The sequence below is a fragment of the Gopherus flavomarginatus genome, chromosome 2 (genome assembly GCF_025201925.1).
Source record: "Gopherus flavomarginatus isolate rGopFla2 chromosome 2, rGopFla2.mat.asm, whole genome shotgun sequence".
Taxonomy (NCBI): Eukaryota; Metazoa; Chordata; order Testudines; family Testudinidae; genus Gopherus; species Gopherus flavomarginatus.
In genome coordinates, this window is record NC_066618.1 from 184,982,998 (window position 1) to 185,002,017 (window position 19,020).

General features: G+C 43.0%; 1 protein-coding gene across 2 annotated transcripts in view; it reads right to left on the reverse strand.

Annotated features, from left to right (window-relative positions):
• The window catches only part of CAP2 (cyclase associated actin cytoskeleton regulatory protein 2), a 91,628-nt gene that overhangs the window by 23,579 nt on the left and 49,029 nt on the right, over positions 1–19,020 (reverse strand). For both annotated transcript variants that reach the window (XM_050941603.1, XM_050941604.1), the window contains exons 5-7: positions 6,859–7,002; positions 6,274–6,359; positions 4,162–4,267 (exon numbers count right to left, since the gene is read on the reverse strand). In XM_050941603.1, the coding sequence (XP_050797560.1) occupies positions 4,162–4,267; positions 6,274–6,359; positions 6,859–7,002 (336 nt within the window). The remainder of the gene's footprint in view (positions 1–4,161; positions 4,268–6,273; positions 6,360–6,858; positions 7,003–19,020) is intronic.

Sequence of the window (19,020 nt, forward strand, 5' to 3'; positions counted from 1 at the left end):
GAGTACATACTTCAAGTGAGTGAAACTAATACACCTCTACCCCGATATAACGTGACCTGATATAACACGAGTTCACATACAACGCAGTAAAGATCTGACACGCTGCTCTGAGCAGTGTGTTAAGGGTGCCAGGCTGGGGCAGAGGGTCTCAGGGGCAGTCAGAAGCTCCTCCAGCCCAGGGGGAGCAATTTTGGGGCACTGCAGTCCCAGAGTGGCCTGGAGCATTAGTGGGGGGCAGAGAGCAGCCCGCTCTGCTTCCGTCACCCCGGCAGGTGAGTGTGGGACCTTTCCCCAACCCCCGCCCCCCGCAGCAACATCGTGGCTTCCTGGGGCTCCCAGCCGCAGTGCTCTGCTTCCTGCCGTCGGTGAGTACGGGGGACATCTTTTTCCCAACCTCCTCACACTCACCAGCGGCGGGAAGCGGAGCACCACGGCTGGGAGCTGGCAGAGTGGAGTGGGATGGGGCCACATTGCTCCACTTCCCGCCGCTGCTAGTGAGTGCCTGTCAGGGAGCGGAGTGTGTGGATAGGGGTCGGAGCAGTCAGGGGTCAGGGAGCAGGGAGGTTGGGTAGGGGGTGGGGTCCTGGGGGTTATTAGGGACAGGGGTCTCTGGAGAGGGCGGTCAGGGAACAAGGAACAGAAGGGGCCAAAGCAAGTTCAATATAACACAGTCTCACCTATAACACGGTGAAATTTTTTTGTCTCCTGAGGACCGCGTTATATTGTGGTACAGGTGTAATACTGTGGATGAAGTAAATCGTCTTTAACCAACTGTGATGGATTGAGTACTGTCTGTGGAGAAGTTATATTTGATATGACCAAATAGTGGGTCTCGGTCTGTTTGCATACAGCACTCTGACTGACAATTAAACCAAAGGAAACAGAGAGACCCTAGGTGAGAGGTTGAGATGCTGTCTTACAACCTGTCAAATGTATCCTGCAATAGCTACTATTCTGAGAAAGATTGTAAGTGCCCAGAAAGCTAAAAATGACTCCTATTTGACAAAATGCAAATGAGATAGCTTTGTCTTATAATATTAGTTCCATACCTGTAAAGTTCCATTATGTGAAATAAAATTATTTATTTTATATATTAGCAGATATAAAATTGGCCCTTATTCTGATGCTCATTCTGCTAACAGGGTAAGAAGAGTTCCTTAGCCCTGTCTTATAATCATTTCAAAATGGGTAATTCTTCTCACACCCACTGACTGGATTAAAATAGATTAGGATGCAGCAAGGGTGTAATTTTATACTAAACACTGAGAAAGAAACTGAAGTTTAATATTTTAAGCCTTTGCTAAATAAAGAACCTCACAAAAAGCAGCTAATTTCTCAGACACCTCAAAAAAGTTTAATATTTTACTTTGGTTCAGATCAAAAAGTACACACATTTCAACAAATGCTAGTTTCTTCTTTGAACTGGATCTTGCACTTGCACTTGCACTTGCTATGCTGCAGGGTCTTGCATGGTGCTCAGGGAAGAGTGCAAAGTTGTAGTCCAGTGCAAATCTGAGCAAAGGCTATCGCTGGGCACAAGTAACATGATGTACATGTTTTCCCTGAACAGAAGTAAGTTGCAAACCTCTTGAGCGCAAAGCATGTGCAGTGAATGTATGTGTCTAAAGAGACATGTCAAGTGTGATCCTTGGCATGCTAATACGTGTTTCTTTCTCTGGGCCAACGTAACTCCTATTAAAGTCAGTGGAAAGACTCCCATTGACTACAATAATAGTTGCATCAGGGCCTTTATCCTGACTCCTACTATTAGGCTGTAGTGATTTGGCAACCATGGGTTTGTAATATTAGAATAAGTCTCAGAAGAGGTGGCTTAGTGGTTAGGACGCAGGCATCAGTGGTTAGAAATAGATGCAGTTTACCACACGGATCTCACCTCTACATATGTGTCATATATATTGGGGGCAGGGGAGAGAGGTATCCTCTTCATAGTTGAAGTTAAAGCTAGTTTCCATTATAAAACACTATTTTAGCTCCTCTATGTCTTTGGATTGGAAAACTGTTTTGGCCTGGAACTGTAACATTCTGGTGAGTTGTCCCTTCCCACTTAATTACAAATTTTAAAACAGTCTTTATTTGCTTACACAAAAGAAACTATGAACAATATTATATGTGTGTGCTTTTTAAAAAAAAATTAGGGCACTCCAAAACCAAAAACCTGTTAATGATATTTCAGGGCCTAAGACATTTTGACTCACATCAAGAATTCCTCTAACTAGATCCCAAGATGTAAGAGTCTAAGATTCTTCTTGGGATTTTAAAGAATGTACATTCTTTAAAATCCCAGGAAGAATCTTAGACTCTTACATTTTTATATTGACAGGGGATCAAAATCCTTGCATGTGTGTAAAACACAGCAAATTCTTTAAGAATAAAGTTTAACTTTATTTAAGAGAAGAATAGACAACAGAGTGCCAGATGGTCATCACATCATAGCTGTAACACAATGAAAATGTACTTATATTGTATATATGTACACACAATATATACACACAGCATGGAGCTCAATAATTATTTATATTTGTATAACATAATAAAATAAAATTATCTATACTATAATGTGGTACGTGTCCGTTGTATTTCTTTTTCTCATTATTAAACCTCCCTCTTCTCTGTCTTTCCCTCGCATTCTTTCACCTTTCAATCTCTCCTTAATTTTTATCCCCTTCTTAATCTTTCTTCTGCTCTCTATCCCCCCCAGCAATGGCACACCGGACCTGGAGAATCTAATTTTCCTACTCCTCCCTCATTGCTGCTGAGAACTAGGAGCCCAAAGAATTTCTCCACCTCCCCAAATGTCTAAGCCACAATTGTCCTGAAGCATCGTTCCATCCATCTTTCACACGTTTCACCTGTTCTCAGAAGAGAGCAAAAACAATGTCACTTCTGATACTGGCTAAGAACAGTGAGCTGTGACTGTTGCCTGCTCTGCCCTGGAGAAGCACAGTTGTGCAGCAATACAGCCAGCACTATTTTGTCTCTGATTTCTGTAAGATATAAAATTTCTGGGGAGGCTTCACTTCCCTAGGGCCCATCAGTCATGATGCTTTGGCAGAGTGAAAGGAAAGATGAGGGTAGAGATGGCACCAGGACCGGTGCCAGGGTTTCTCGTGCCCTAGGCGCATGGCCATTTCACCGCCCCCAGCGATGATCCCACGGCTCCGGGGGAGCTGCTGCAGGTATTCCTGCAGAGAGTCCGTTGGTCCGTGGCTCCGGGGGAGCTGCCGCAGGCATGCCTGCAGGAGGTCCACCGGAGCCGCGGGAGCAGCCGACTGCCCGCAGGCATGCCTGCGGCAGGTCAACTGGAGCTGCCTGCCGCCCCCCCCCGGCAAAATGCCACCCCCCCCCAATAATCCTGGCGCCCTAGGCGATTGCCTAGGCTGCCTAAATAGTAGCACCGGCCCTGGATGGCACTACCCACAAATGCAGATTAAAGAAAGAAAAGTCCTGCAGCCAGCATGCATTGAGCCTAGTTTGTTCATGTCTGATGACTATTTGATTAGGATGTCCACCTCTGCCCGCTGAGGTCTCCATTTTATTTTATCAATGCACCCAACCCACTTTAGATCTTTCATACTAGGAGACTAAGGCTTTGTCTACACCAGCACTTTTGTCAGCAAAACTTTTGTCAGTCAGGAGTGTGAAAAAACACACCCCTGACCAACATCAGTTCCGCTGACAAAAGTGCCAATGTAGATAGTGCTATGTCAGTGGGAGACACTCTCATGCCAACATAGCTACCACTGCTCATTGGGGATGGTTTAATTATGCCAGCAGGAGAGCTCTCTCCTGCCGGCTCAGAGCAGCTATACAGGAGACCTTACAGCTGCATGGTACAGCTGTGGTGCTGTAAGGTCTGTAGTGTAGACATAGCCTAAAAAGCTATTTAACTACAACATTCACTATTTTGCACTGTCAGCTTTTGTTTTGAATCTTCTTCCTGTGTCACATTGGTCTTATCCCCTTCTCAAAATATTTTGAGAATTTTAAATATAGAAATGTCTTGTCTTGTCTTGTTTTGTTTATCCTTTCCTCTCCCAGAGATAATGTTTGGGCTTGCTGCAGTAATGCCAGAATCTGGTAAAGGCAGAATCAGCCAGTGTTGTTTCACTGTTAGAACAGGAAAAGGGGAAAAGCACTCACTGTTTTACTCCAGGTGAGGCCTGTGGTATGATGCTCTTTGATGTAAGCTTGAAGTTCAGTCCAGATGTTCAAGTATGATTTCACCCAATCAACATGACGTAAGTCACTGTAAGGGGAAAAAAAAAGGGAAATATTTCTATGTATGATTTATAGTGTTTAAATATAGATACTTGCTACCCTGTATTTAAAGCAGACTAGATACTGCATCTGTCACTGGCCACAGACAATTAAGTCAGAAGACCGCTGACAGACAGGCAGCCCAGCAAACGGTGAGGCCCAGCAGACTGATAAGCCTTGCAGAGGAGAGATAAGGGAACAAGAGGGCTCCAAGACAGAATGCTTCCTGCCCAGGCTCAAAGTGAACCAGGGCAGTAATAAAGCAAGATGGGGCCTTGTGCCAGGAATTTCAAACCTGGTTCCCCTCAGTGTTTTGATTTTTAGAAAATTAAAGATCAGCATATTCTGTAAAATGTCCTGGCTTCTGAGTCCAAAGGTAGCTTGTTGCTCTCCTTTACACCTCTCAACCCAGCATGTGCTTTGCTACCCTTTCCCCTTGGAACTTTTTAACCAGCACCTTATAAACTCTTAAATACAACCAAAATATTAATCTCAAAAGAAAAGGAGAAGTCATAAATTAAGGCTGGTCAGGAAGCAACGGTTATATGTATCTTTAGGCTAGATAATATGGTGTCACATTATAATTTCGGTTAGACTCATATTTATAAGCCAAGATTTTAAAAAATAAGTTAGGTTCCCAAATTATTATTTAGGCACCTAAATAAGTGGCCTAATTTTCCTAAACTCCAAGCACCCGAATGGCTATCATTGACTGCAATGGGACAATGAGTGGAAGTAAGAATATGCACAGGAGTAACTGTTTGTAGGATGGAGCCCTTAATGGTGAAAGTCTAGTTAAAGATAATAACAGTGATCACTAAAAGCCTGATCCACAGCCTGTTGGAATCAATGGAAAGACTCCCATTGATTCCATTGCTTGGCAGTGGGATCAGGTCTTAAAGTAAATGAAGCCTCAGAGGAAAATCTCCACACTTAAATCCTGTGTCTTGCTTGTTTATTTTTATATAACTTTTCCAGCTCCAATACTCAGAAATATCTTGGTGTGAAATACTAAACAAACATCACCCCTAAAAATCATGCACATAGTTTAGTCCTTTTAAAAAGGCGCACTTTCCCAACTGATGCTTATGCCCCTTCAAAAAGTACATTCTAAAATGGAGCAAAGAATTACCCAGTGTAGATAATTTGGGGCTCCAGCAGGCAATTCATAACTATAATTAAAAGAACTTTCACAAAAATTCAGATCTGCAGATTAATTTTTACTTGGGTAAAAGATTAAATTACTTGAGAGCTGCTTCACTTCTGCTGACCAGTGTGGATGAAAATGTGTATCAACAGCCCTGATATAAGGACTTAAATCAGGTATGTTCTATAAAAGAACAAAAATGCATTTTGAATCAGTCTAATTTGTCATGGAAGATGATGGCGAAGGGGAAAAAAAAAAAAATTTGCAGGTATTGTATTTTAGTAATAATATGGTACTAACGGCTAAAAACTGACCCTTCTGCAAAGGCCAAGAGAATAGGATTTGTGCCAGGGTTCTCCAAAGGCGCTCAGAAAAGGAGTCATCCTCTTCCTATCTCAGGCCACAGAACACCAGTATCACTGCACCGTATCTGCTGCTGCAACCACATGCCTCCCTGTGCCCATACCCTTAAGACCCCATGCATTGGTGCAAACAAAGGCCCTTTGGAAACACAGCATCAAGGGGCAGTGAAGTCTCAACTGCATGGAGCCGGACTCCAGGTGACCGAGCCAAAGTGCAATTTTTCAAGCAGAAAAGCAAGATGGGCAGTCAGGGAATTCCATCTCTGCAGCAGTGTATCAGTCAGACAGGGTAGTGCTGTAGTTGCCTCTGTGTGTGTGTGTGTGGGGGGGGGGGGGGGGATAAGTTCATGTGTTGAATGCTTTTCAATTTTCAAAACACTTTCTTGTGATGTTTTTGCAAATAATACAGTACTCTCTAGCACCTCAGTAAAGCTAGTTCTAGGCTATCAACAGAGAAAGTGTGGACATTAACACCAGGCAACATACCTGTTTTTGTAGTCCTTTAACACCCTGTTAGTATAAAAGGTAGCAGCATCATTCATCTCCTTGACATAAGGGCCTGGTTTAGGAGACTAAGAGAACAGCACCATCACCCAAGTATAGCAAGAAAAAAATAAAAGAGAAGATTTAAAACATTAGTCAAAACCGCCCACCAGTATTTTAGACTAAGGGCTTGACTTCACTACAGGGGAGATCAACGAGGCTGCGAGCGATGCAGTGGGGGAACAGTCTAGTGAAGACCCGCTAAATCGACGACAGAGCGCTCTTCGGTCGACTCCGGTACCCCAGCTCTCCAAGAAGAGTAAGGGAAGTCGACTGGAGAGCATCTCCCATCGACACAGTGCAGTGAACATACTGGGGTAAGTCGACCTAAGCTACATTATTCACATAGCTGGAATAGCGTAACTTAGGTCGACTTACTCCCCTAATGTAGACAAGGCCTGAGTGTAGAGATAAGGAGATGGGAATGCAGAGTTAAATAATATTAGGGACTGCTCTGATTTGATTATTTGTTTATGGAATATCATTAAGAAGTGTGTCTAAAAATGCCCTAGTCTGTGTGTAACTCACCACTGTTATCCACCCAAGTGCAGGAATGCTTTCGCTGACAGCTGAAAGGTGGTTGAACATTTTACTTCCTCGGTTTCTCTCTCTGAAGGTCTGGATTTCCTGGATCTTGTCAGATATTGGTTTGAGTAGCACGGCCATCTCACTCTGCAGTAAAACATGAAACTATTGTTACCACTGGAAGACTGGAAGCACTCTGTGCTCAGTACTTCTCTGCGTAGTGCCATCGATTTAGGGAAGGAATAAAGGTCAAAGTCTTGTATCACTTGTAAGCTCACCACACAACTTCATTTGCCCTACTCCAATTACAACAGCAAAACATCCACCCATTAAATACTGATGTGCATTTCAACGTAAATTACAGCCAGCACCGGCAGTGTCTGAGATATGTGCAACCTATATAACAGGGCTGGCCAAACTGTGGCTTGCGAGCCCACATCCTCCCCCATTCTCTGCTTACCAGACTGGGAGGGAGCTCAGGACCTCTGCCCTGCAGTGGGGTGGTGGGGTAGGGGCTTCTGTCCAGCAGAGAGGGAGGGGTCTTGGGGCTTCACCCCTGTAGGGCGCACTTGCCGGGGCTCGGGGCTTCAGCAAGAGCGAGGCTGACGCCCCAAGCCCCAGCTCCTGCCAGGTGTGCTCCAGTTCTCGAACTTCTGAAGATTTTTGTATGTGGCTCACAGGGCCAGTAAGTTTGGCCACCCCGCTACATAGTTAAACAGGGACCTGTGCTTCCTGAGACCTGTGATGCTCCACAAAGGTACCCAGGGTTGTGAGGCACCTCACCACTACCTGCCCTTAGCAGACACAGACAAGACTCCATCCTACTGTGGATCAGCTCCCTGAAACCAATGGCCTCTGGCAGTACAAGCACTGACTTCCAGGCCTCTGTAGGCTTCACTCCCGCTGAGCAGGTTGGCACACACCAGCGGCCAGGCTCTCTCTGAGCATTCTCTGTTTTGTCCAGCCTCATATGCACTAAACACTCAGAGAAATACCAGGACACAAAGAACACTCCCACTTGGGAAAACACATACAGAGAAAACAAACAGACACATGAGCGTACACCATCTTGTAAGATTCAGCTCAGGACCAGCATTTGCTTAACATCAGTGCATTGAGATATATTTATAGTGAAAACAAGAATAAGTTTATTATCAAATAGTAGATATTCAGGAGATAGTGAGTAAGGATACTGGAAACATGGTTATGTATGAAACAATATAACATACTTTCTAGAGACAGATTAACCTCCTGTCTAAAGATTTTCAGCATTTTCAACCAAAGCTAGCTGAGATCCCATTTTCATGAATATAAACACATCCATTTACTTCCTAGGTACAAGATGAAGGGGTTGTGATGTTGCACTCCATATGTTTTATGGAAATATGCTTATGAGTCTGAATATGATGTAACTGGAATTTATGCAAAAGGCCCTTTATGCAAAAGGTCTCTTGTATGGTATCATCAGAAAGCTTGTAATCTACGGAGTGTGTTCATCCTAGTTGTTTGCATGTATTATTTCTATGTCTGGAGTTAGGAGAATAAGATATAAACTTGTATTACTGATGTAAACATGTTAAGTGGAAGCCATTAAGGGTGCTTCAGAATCAATGAACTGTGAATGGGTTTATTTACCTGCAAGCCTTCCTGTGTACGTGTGGGCCAGCCCGTGGGTAATGAAGAATGAGGTCTCACAGGACATGAGACCATGTCACCTGATACTGAAATCCACCTTAAATCTTGTACTTTTCCATTTAGAAGGAGGGGTGGGGGCCAAGCACAGACAAAAGATCTCTGCCTTGTGCCAAAGCTATAAAAGAGGGTGGAGCAAGGCAAAGGGGGCTGCTAGTCATGAGAGAGCCCCTGCTTAGCATCTGAGATGTCTGCTGGAACTAACAAAGACTGTGACAGAGGAAAGGATTGGGCCCAGACTCAGAAGGAGTCTAGTCTGTGAAAGAAGCTTATTGGAACATCTCTGCAGGTGAGATATTACCTGTAATCAGTTTCTTCATGTATTAGGTTTAGACTTGCATGTTTTGCTTTATTTTGCTTGGTGACTTACTTTGTTCTGTCTGTTATTACTCGAAACCACTTAAATCCTACTTTTTATGCTTAATAAAATCACTTTGGTTTATTAATAAACCCAGAGTAAGTGATTAATACCTGGGGGAGCAAACAGCTGTGCATATCTCTCTATCAGTGTTATAGACGGCAGACGCTTTCTGAGTTGACCCTGTATAAGCTTTATATAGAGTAAAACTGATTTAGTTGGGGTTTGGATCCCATTGGGAACTGGGTGTCTGGGTGCTGGAGAGGTAACCTGCTGAGCTGTTTTTGGTTAAAGTCTGCAGCTTTGGGGGCATGGCACAAACCCTGAGTATGTGTTGCAGCAGGCTAGCGTGTCTGGCTCAACAAGGCAGGGTTCTGGAGTCTCAAGCTGGCAGGGAAAACAGACTCAAGAGGTAATTTCAGCACAACAGGTGACAATCCCAAGGGGGGTCTCTATGGCCAAACCCATCACAGGGGTATCTTCTTTGTCTTCTAGATATACCCCTGAAGTTCATGGTCTTTACTCACAGACAGTATAACCTCCCACAGATTGTCTTTTTTCCTGTGTGCCCCTTCCGTGTTTGCTTCACATCTCTTCATTAATATTTGACTTCATATGTGTTTACAATCCTTAATTTACATCCCGACAGAGAGAGAGACATATTTCTTACCTCTCGTTTGGAGGAAAACCTGTTTTTCACTTTTGCTGGTGACAAATATCTTGATACAGACTTAAACATATTTTCAGTGTATATATACATAACTTCTTCACACATTTGACTATGATAATAATGACCAGTGTGACACTGACTTTAACTTGAGACCTCATGGGACATTCTTTGGTGAACCAAAATGTACCTAGAATCAGGATATGCCCATAACCTTATCAGCCGGCATTAAGTGATTCTTGGGTCATAGGACCCCACTCCTAAAATGACTATACATCTTGGAGTTACTGTGACAGTTAGTTTTTCATATGATATTCCAGAAACTTCTTTAGGACATTTGGAATGCTCTGGGTTTTCATTTTATCTATCAAAATGTATTTTATGTCTGATTTTGTTTTTTAGAATTACAAAATATTTGTTTTGATATATTGCTATACTAAGGAGAATTTGCTCTGTGTTTACCAGCATCAAACAGTCCAAGAGAATGAGTACTCGGTGCGATGAACGGCGTTTGGAATGAAGAGAAAAGCTGGATGAGCACGGATCTTATTTAAGCCATTCTTTTATTCAGCATGAATATTAATCACACTTGTCCAGTGTATCAAATAAACTCATTCAGAACATTAAGTTGTTGGAAAATTTACCACATTCAGTAATATACACATGTTGCTGCACATTGAGAATCTATCAGCATCTTCTTGTCTGTAATATAAACTATCTTGCGACCCTAAAATATGTTGCCACAAAAGTGGCTCAGTTTTTGATTTTGAAAGTTCAGTCACCTTACCCATGCCACACACTGATATGTGACCGACTTGAGAGAGCACCATTCCTCAGTGCCCACGCTCTTTCCTCAAATATAACCAGGGGGAGAAGTTGGCACTAGTATTTACAAAGTTGTCTGAGACGGATATTTCTTTTCACTTTTCCTAAGAGTGTAACTGTTTGACTGACTTAACTGTTTATTGGAGAAAATTCATTTTTCAGAATACTTTGAGGACCAGCATTACCATGCCACATTATTGTACAATTACCTGCCCAGTCTAGGTGCAGGTCCATTCTGTAATAAGAAATTGGTATATCAGAGTGCTTAAGTACTACAGTGATGGATGCTATACAATTCCTAAAATAGGTAGGTAGTGTAACAGAGAGATTAATTATCAGAAAGACTTTCCAGTCAGCAAAGAAAGACTGATTGTAAGTGGCTTCATTTGCAAAAGATGTATCCAAAAGTGGGATGAGTGGAAAAGGTGAAAGCTCCTAAATGGCCTCTTGAGAGCTACACATTCTTCTTTTCTGTGTTGGGAGAGAGTTGTAACACAGAGTTCAAATGTTCCCCAGATCAGTGGGGAAAACCTTTACAGGATGACCTTCTTCCTCCCTTGCCATTAAAATATCTCATGACTTCTGATTGGGTAACAATATCTCATGACTTCTGATGGCTGTAAAAAAAAAATAACACAGCAGTAAGCTTTGCTTGTTTATTTCCCTCCCCTTTAACATGTGTTTCAAGCCATTCCGCATGACTTAAGCTTCTTAAAATATTCCCCCTACTTAAAATAAATGCATCAAAGTTACCATAAGTCAACATATGGTCAAAAGGCTTTCCCAGCAACAGGGGAAAGATCAGGGTTTCAAAAATCTTAAAGGAGTCAGTCTCGAACATTATTACTATGACATTGAGGAAGACCAGTGCATCTGGAAAGTTGGTAATATCTGGCCTGCCTCCACAAAGGGAAAAAATATGATATTTACAATATTAAGTGGATCAGAAAGGATTCTTGTTTATCTCTGTCTCCCCAACTACGAGTCATTAAGTCTGAAAAGACCCTGCGATCTCTTAAAAATTGGTTGTGTGACCATAATATTATCAAGTTTGGGAAAGTTCTTGTTTTGGTTTTGTTTGTTTACAATTTTTATTTTTTCATATAACACTCAGGAATCTGAGTATAATAGCGGTTAGCAAAAATGAAATTAAAAAAAAAAGTATTTGCCCTGCTTTTGTGTTGTGCCAATTTGTTCTTAGAGTATAAGGAATGTTTACAGTCTCTAGCTCATCATGAACCTTCATGGACCAGATCCAAACAACCCAAGAGAATGTCAGGAGTAGAACATGTAGCTCCAGAAAGGCCTTGCATATCAAGGCAGCATGGTTATGAGGATAGGGCACAGGATTGGTAGTTAGGAAACCTCAGTTCTCTTCCAGGCTCTGCCACTGACTTATTGTGTGACTTTTGGAAAGTCACTTCAGTTCCCTGTGCCTCAGTTCCCTATATGTAAAATGGGGCTAATGATGCTTATCATCATTTGTAAAATGCTTTGGGAGCCAAGGATAAAAAGCCCTAAATAAGAGATAAGTATTATTATTACTGCGGGCAGCCAGGGCCCGCTCCAGGGTTTTTGCCGCCCCAAGCAGCAAAAAGAAAAAAAGAAAGGGAAAAAAAGCCGCGATCATGATCTGCTGCTCTACCGCTGCCGCTTCAGTTTTCGGTGGCAATTCAGCAGCTGGTCCTTCGCTCCAAGAGGGACCCGCTGCCAAATTGCCGCCAAAGACCCGGACGTGCCGGCCCTCACTGTTGGCCACCCCAAGCAGCTGCTTGCTGGGCTGGTGCCAGGAGCCGACCCTGGGGGCAGCGGACTCAGTCCCGCTTTGAAAATTTGAAAATTTTAGCTTTAACTTAAAAACAAAAGTAAGTTTCTACCTCTGCCCCCCTCCTCCCCTGAAGTAGTTGTGGAGCAAAGCTTGAAAATGTGAATCGTAAACCACAAGGCAAATAAAAAGAAGGCAATGTATTACTTTTAGTCTCATAACTTTAAGCCAATGTCATAGTGTTTTGGGGCTTGACTCATTTTTAAAAAATAAATGCTTGGAGTTGACAATACTTAGGGTATATCTACCCAGCAACTGGGAGGGTGTTCCCCAGCAGGGATCGACAGACACGTGCTAGCTCTGCTTGAGCTAGTACACTAAAAATAACCTCATAGCCAGTGGTAGCACAGGAGGCGGGTCAGGCTAGCCACCCAACTATATACCCGTGGGGTTGGGTGTGATTGTATTCAGGCGGAAGTCTGAGCCACTGCCCGTCTGCTAAGGGACACTGTTATTTTTTTTAGCACATTAGCTCTAGCAGAGTTAGCGTGTGTCTATATGCCTGTGCTTGGAGCAACAGTTAGCTTGAGTTAGTACATTCCAGTTACAGTATCCAGGTTACCTGACTTTCGAGTGAGAGCAGAGAGTGGTCACACTGCAAAACAATGCTGGAGCTACACAAAGTGATTGGATTAGCATCTGATGAGTTGTAACCTGAGATGCTGCATCCTCACAGCTATCTGGTCATCCTAGATCCTTCCCATCTCGGATTCCAAGTTAGAATAATTCCCTGCACCTCCACCAAGCAGTACAGTGTATCTTTGGGCTGGTCTACACTACAAGGGAAAATCGATCTTAGATATGCAACTTCAGCTACGTGAATAACGTAGCTGAAGTCGAAGTATCTAAGATCGAATTACTCATTGTCCTCAAGGCGCGGGATCGATGCCCGCGGCTCCCCGTCGATTCCGCAACTCCGTTCGGGTTGGTGGAGTTACGGAATCAATATAAGCGCGTTCAGGGATCGATATATCGCGTCTAGATGAGACGCGATATATCGATCCCCAAGCAATCGATTGCTACCCACCGATACGGAGGGTAGTGAAGACGTACCCTTTCACTGTGAATTGTGTATGGCCATAAGGTAGGCCAGAGTTAGTGATATCACTGTGTATTGAAGAGTAAGGCATTGTAGTTTCTGTTATCACTGATGAGATGAAACTCTTTTATAGATGGATAAAATCATCTAAGAGTTTCTGGCCTAACTACAGTTGCAGAGTTTATGTGCATTAACTGTGTTTTTCCATACTTTCAAATGTTTGTGTTTCTTTTAAAGGAAATCTGTAAAGAGCATTTTTTTAAATTGGACTTGGACCCTTCTTTTATTATGCATAAGGAAGACATGAAAGGTTGTTTTGTTTTTGATATTCAAGAATGTCAGCACTGTGATGAAATAATTTTTCTATTTTATTAACAATCTGAACTCAACTGAGATGGTGCTTGTGTTAGGCTGACAAATGATTTTCACAGCTGAATCTAAATAAAACCAAAACAAGCTGCTAAACAGCCTTGAAACTCCAGGGCTTGCTTGGGAAATATCTGGATTGAATGGTTACAATTTTCTATTTATTTATTTCTTAACAAAAATGTATCCAGCTTTCAAAGGCAGCTGCCGGACTGTTCCTTTTTCACACTCCTCCTCCTCCATGGGACGAGATGATTCATCCCTCCTTGCACAAATGGGCTTTGTCTTATGCGAGGTTTGAGTGGGAAGAAATTTCAGCCCTTCTGCATCTGCTACTTCAGCCTATGGGCCAGAATAGCATCTTCCGCCCTGTGCAGTGGGGAGCAAGTAGGTTACTGCTAAATATGTGCAGCTGCAGCTTCAGTAGAACTTCCCCCACCCTGGGCCTATAGGCCCTCACCACACCAGCTTATTCAAGATCAGTACAGAGATCCGTCTTTAGAGATCACTCTGTGTGATCAATCCACTCACACCTCCCTCAGGGAGGGCTAGAGCAATATTTCTATGCAGGGGCCCTTGTGCAGACTCTCCATACATAAGTGAATTTTCTGATTTCCTTAAATTAAATGCATCGCCGACAAAATTGTACATTTAGGGCTTGTTTCTGCATTCACAGAAGTCAATGGCAAAGCTCTGATTGACTTTAATAGTGCAGGACGAGGGCCTTAACAAGGTGCAACAAAAGTGTGGGGAAAAATTCCTGGTCTTACCAAGTCAGTTGTCTATTGACAGAAGCATGTAATTCAGCATAGATTCATAGACTCTAGGACTGGAAGGGACCTCGAGAGGTCATCGAGTCCAGTCCCCTGCCCTCATGGCAGGACCAAATACCGTCTAGACCATTCCTGATAGACATTTATCTAACCTACTCTTAAATATCTCCAGAGATGGAGATTCCACAACCTCCCTAGGAAATCCATTCCAGTGTTTAACCCCCTGACAGTTAGGAACTTTTTCCTAATGTCCAACCTAAACCTCCCTTGCTGCAGTTTAAGCCCCCTGCTTCTTGTTCTATCCTAGAGGCTAAAGTGAACAAGTTTTCTCTTTCCTGATGACACCCTTTTAGATACCTGAAAACTGCTATCATGTCCCCTCTCAGTCTTCTCTTTTCCAAACTAAACAAACCCAATTCTGAACCTTTAATCATTCTTGTTGCTCTTTTCTGGACCCTCTCCAATTGCCCCACATCCTTCTCAAAATGCAGTTACCAGAACTGGACACAATACTCCAGCTGAAGTCTAACCAGCACAGAGTAGAGCGGAAGAATGACTTCTCATGTCTTGCTCACAACACATCTGTTAATGCATCCCAGAATCATGTTTGCTTTTTTTTGTAACAGCATCACACTGTTGACTCATATTTAGCTTGTGGTCCACTATAACACCTAGATCCGTTTCTGCCGTACTCCTTCCTAGACAGTCTCTTCTCATTCTATATGTGTGAAACTGATTGTTCCTTCCTAAGTGGAGCACTTTGCATTTGTCTTTGCTAAACTTCATCCTGTTTACCTCAGACCATTTCTCCAATTTGTCCAGATCATTTTGAATTATGACCCTATCCTCCAAAGCAGTTGCAATCCCTCCCAGTTTGGTATCATCTGCAAACTTAATAAACGTACTTTCTATGCCAATAGCTAGGTCGTTGATGAAGATATTGAACACAGCCGGTCCCAAAACAGACCCCTGCAGAACTCCACTTGTTATACCTTTCCAGCAGGATTGGGAACCATTAATAACTACTCTCTGAGTACAGTTATCCAGCCAGTTATGCACCCACCTTATAGTAGCCCCATCTAAGTTGTATTTGCCTAGTTTATTGATAAGAATATCATGTGAGACCATATCAAATGCCTTACTAAAGTCTAGTTATACCACATCCACCGCTTCTCCCTTATCCACAAGACTCATTATCCTATCAAAGAAAGCTATCAGATTGGTTTATCTGATGTATTTCTCTTAAAAACTACAGCAATCCCAACCTAATAACTAGTAGGTGTTCTGTCAAAACTGACAAATTACTATTTTAGTCACTTGTGGTTTTTATTTTTATGTATAAAATATTAGGAAAGTAAACAGCCAGGGACAAGAAAGAGAAATAGCTTCCTAATCCCTGAAGAAACCTGGGGCTGGTGTAAATTTCAGTGGAGCTGTGCCAAGTTACACCAACAGAGAATCAGGCCCAATATATTTATCCTGGGAGCCTGGATTTAGTCTGACAATGTTTATAATTAGAATTGCATGCTACTGCACACCGTGTTACCCTCTGCAGCCATTCTGGCCAGGCAGCGCTCTGTACAGCCAACAAAGAAATATTCCTAAGGTCAGACAAACTGTGCAGACCCATCTGGGTGTTCTGCTACCCCAGGCAAACTGAACCGATTCCACTCCTAACTGTGGGCTGCTACTCAGGCAAGAGCAGTTATCAAGCTTTTGATTTGCTCTTAATTTTTGCTGCTTGAGGTAATGCTGGGTTCTGTTTGTTAGGTGGTATGCCCTACGTTGTATGTTCTAGCAATACACTGAAGCAAATTTCATGACAGATAGTGGCTGTATGAGGGCACGTGCACTAACTGAAAACACAGAAGTACGCAGGAAGACTGAGCTGACTAGCTATATAAGCTTCTCGGGTTTTAAAATGCAATCACATGCTGTAGTACCGCTCCAACATGGGCATTCATGGACACTCCAGCTTTAAGAAGGACAATCATTCTTCTCTAAACACTGCCACCTGTAAAATCCACTAACCGGATTCATCCTGTGTTTATGATGGCAAAAACTCCAGTCCCAGGTCACTAGTGGTAGCAAATTTGCCAGAGGTGGAGATTGCAGCAGTGCTCAATCGCCATGTTGTCTCTCCTGCCAGCAGGTGTAGTGGGGGTGAGTGCAGCCCCAAAGTGCTGGGAAGTGGGTGGACATGCTGGCCAAGGGAGTGAGCTACCTCAGTTTTGGGTGTGCAAAAAATGAAGAATATGGTCCCTAGTGGATTAGGGATTCTTCCAGAATGCTTACATCAAAATGGTTTCATGTAAGCTTATCTGGCTCAACGACTTGAGTATGAGCATTGCTGCAGGGATAGAAAACTGGCTGAAGGACTGTGGAGAAAGGATAAATGTTAAAAGGAAATGTTTCAGGCAGGTATCCAGTAAGGTGCTACAGGGATTTTGTTGTTGTGCCCAGAGGCATTTACTATTTCACTCATGATCCTTGAGAGGCAATTAATAGCATATCCGTTAAAAGGGTAAGATGGTGCTCAGCTGCTGCATGGATGTGCTAGAGGGTCAAAGACGGAAGAAGCCTCTCTCTTACTTGTGTCTGGCCCCTGCATGCGTACATGATGACAGTGCTCACACTGAGAAGTGCAAGGTCTGTGAGAGGCTAGTGCTGGTGGTGGTGTCTGCCCCTCAAAAGGGTGTGAAGAAGCAGGACCGTAGCCCCACTCATCTTCTGCACTGGCCAGAAAAGCTGGTAGGGTACAGAGAATGGACTTCCTCAATGGCAGCACAACAATCACAGTCTATCTGTACTCCCTGGAGCTCCAGGTGGCATTATGCCTGCCCGAGGCTAAGTGCCCTACCTGCAAAGCAGGGCGGTGTCTTAAACACCTCAAACCATCGAATTGCAGAAGACATTAATTTGGGAGGTTGTGCCAATGAGGAAAGAGAAACCATACAAGGGGATCTAGAGAGGTTAGCTATGTGGGCAGGAAATAAAATGAGTCTGAAGCTGGTAAAGTGCAGTAGGAGAAAAAAAGTGAGAAATATGCAGTCAATGGCGGGTAGCTATTTGGAAAACAATAATACTTACCAAAAAACAACCAAGGATGGTGGTGGACAACTGGACGTAAGTCTGCAATGCTGACCTAAAAAAGAGCCCATGCTTTTTTGGGCTGCATATAAAGAGGCATCATATGAAGGAGCAGGGAACTGTGTGCTGCCTGTGGACCCTCTTTATATGGCATTAATGAGACCACAGGCATCACACAGTGCTAGACTTATTCATACCTCAAACATGCTGACAATTAGGAAGGAATTCAGAGAACCAGGGGAGGGTGTGTGGGGGGTGGGTGGGCAGGGGGAGAAAAAAAGTCTAATGATGCAAGGTACTGAGTGCCTCCTATTAGGTGCTCAGCACTCTCAACTCTCATTCACTTCAACCTCCACACTTTTTACAAGATTGTGCCCTAAGGGTCTAGAAAGATTTAAGAAAGAAGAAAACATAATTGGACCAAATTCTACTTCTAGTTACAAGGGTGCGGCCTTGCTGAAGTCAACCAAATGAGTAAAACGACAGCAGATCTTGACCTAAAATGTTTAGTTTGGCTGAGCAATAACTGAAGAAGAAAGGATGTATTTAGAAAATAGGTGGTCCATGGGTAGTATATCTAGGAGCAATCAGTAATGGAATGACAATCAACAAAGAGAAATTCTACATAAGTAATCGGAAAAATCTCCTACTTGAGGCAGTAGTCTCCCATGGGGAGACTATCACTGGGGTCATTTAAAAATAGGTTAGTTCCCATGCTGCTGCTTGGAGAGTATAGAGGGCACCGAACAAGTTATATGCCTCCATAATGTCTTGTCCTGAGCCAAATCTGGTGGGTTACTGGATTAGATGCCTATGAGCAACAGGTTTCTGTTGATACTATCCAGCCATTGTGTTTTAGGTCTTCCAAGGGGTCTTTTCTATCCTGCTTTCATTGGATAAAATTGAAAATAGTTCTCTCAGGGGAAGCTGGTGGACATTAGAAGCAAATGACCATACCACTTTAGAGAATGTTGGGTGACCGTCCAATAGAGTGGGACCTGTTTAGTTGGAAGATAGGTTTCTTCAATTGACTTGAATTCATACCATTTGATGTTTTCGAACGTTTCTGAGATGCTAGCTTCATCTGAATGGTGTTCAACTTCTTTTCAATCTGAACAAAATAGACTGGAGAAAAATGTAAGAATATGATGCTGCGAACAATCCTGCACTTGCAGGAACTAGCTGGCTAGAAACATTCATCTCTATTTCTATAGACTAAATTTTGACACATTTATTCAGTCTCTACTCCAGGCAAATTCCCACTGACTTTAATAGAAGTCATGCCTGAATAAAGGGCCCTTTAAAACCTCAGACTTTGCTTCTACAATTCTACTCTAACTTCCCTAGTTTTTGTGGGGTTTTGAGTACAGGTTATTGTGATTTATTTTTTTTTCTAGGTGAGCCCTTCCCATCTCCCACCCCCAAATTGGTTATAGCAGAGGTTCTCAAACTGTGGTCTGCAAACCACTAGTGGTCCACAAGCACCATTCAGGTGGTGAACGCACATGAGAGAATGTGGGGTCACCCACC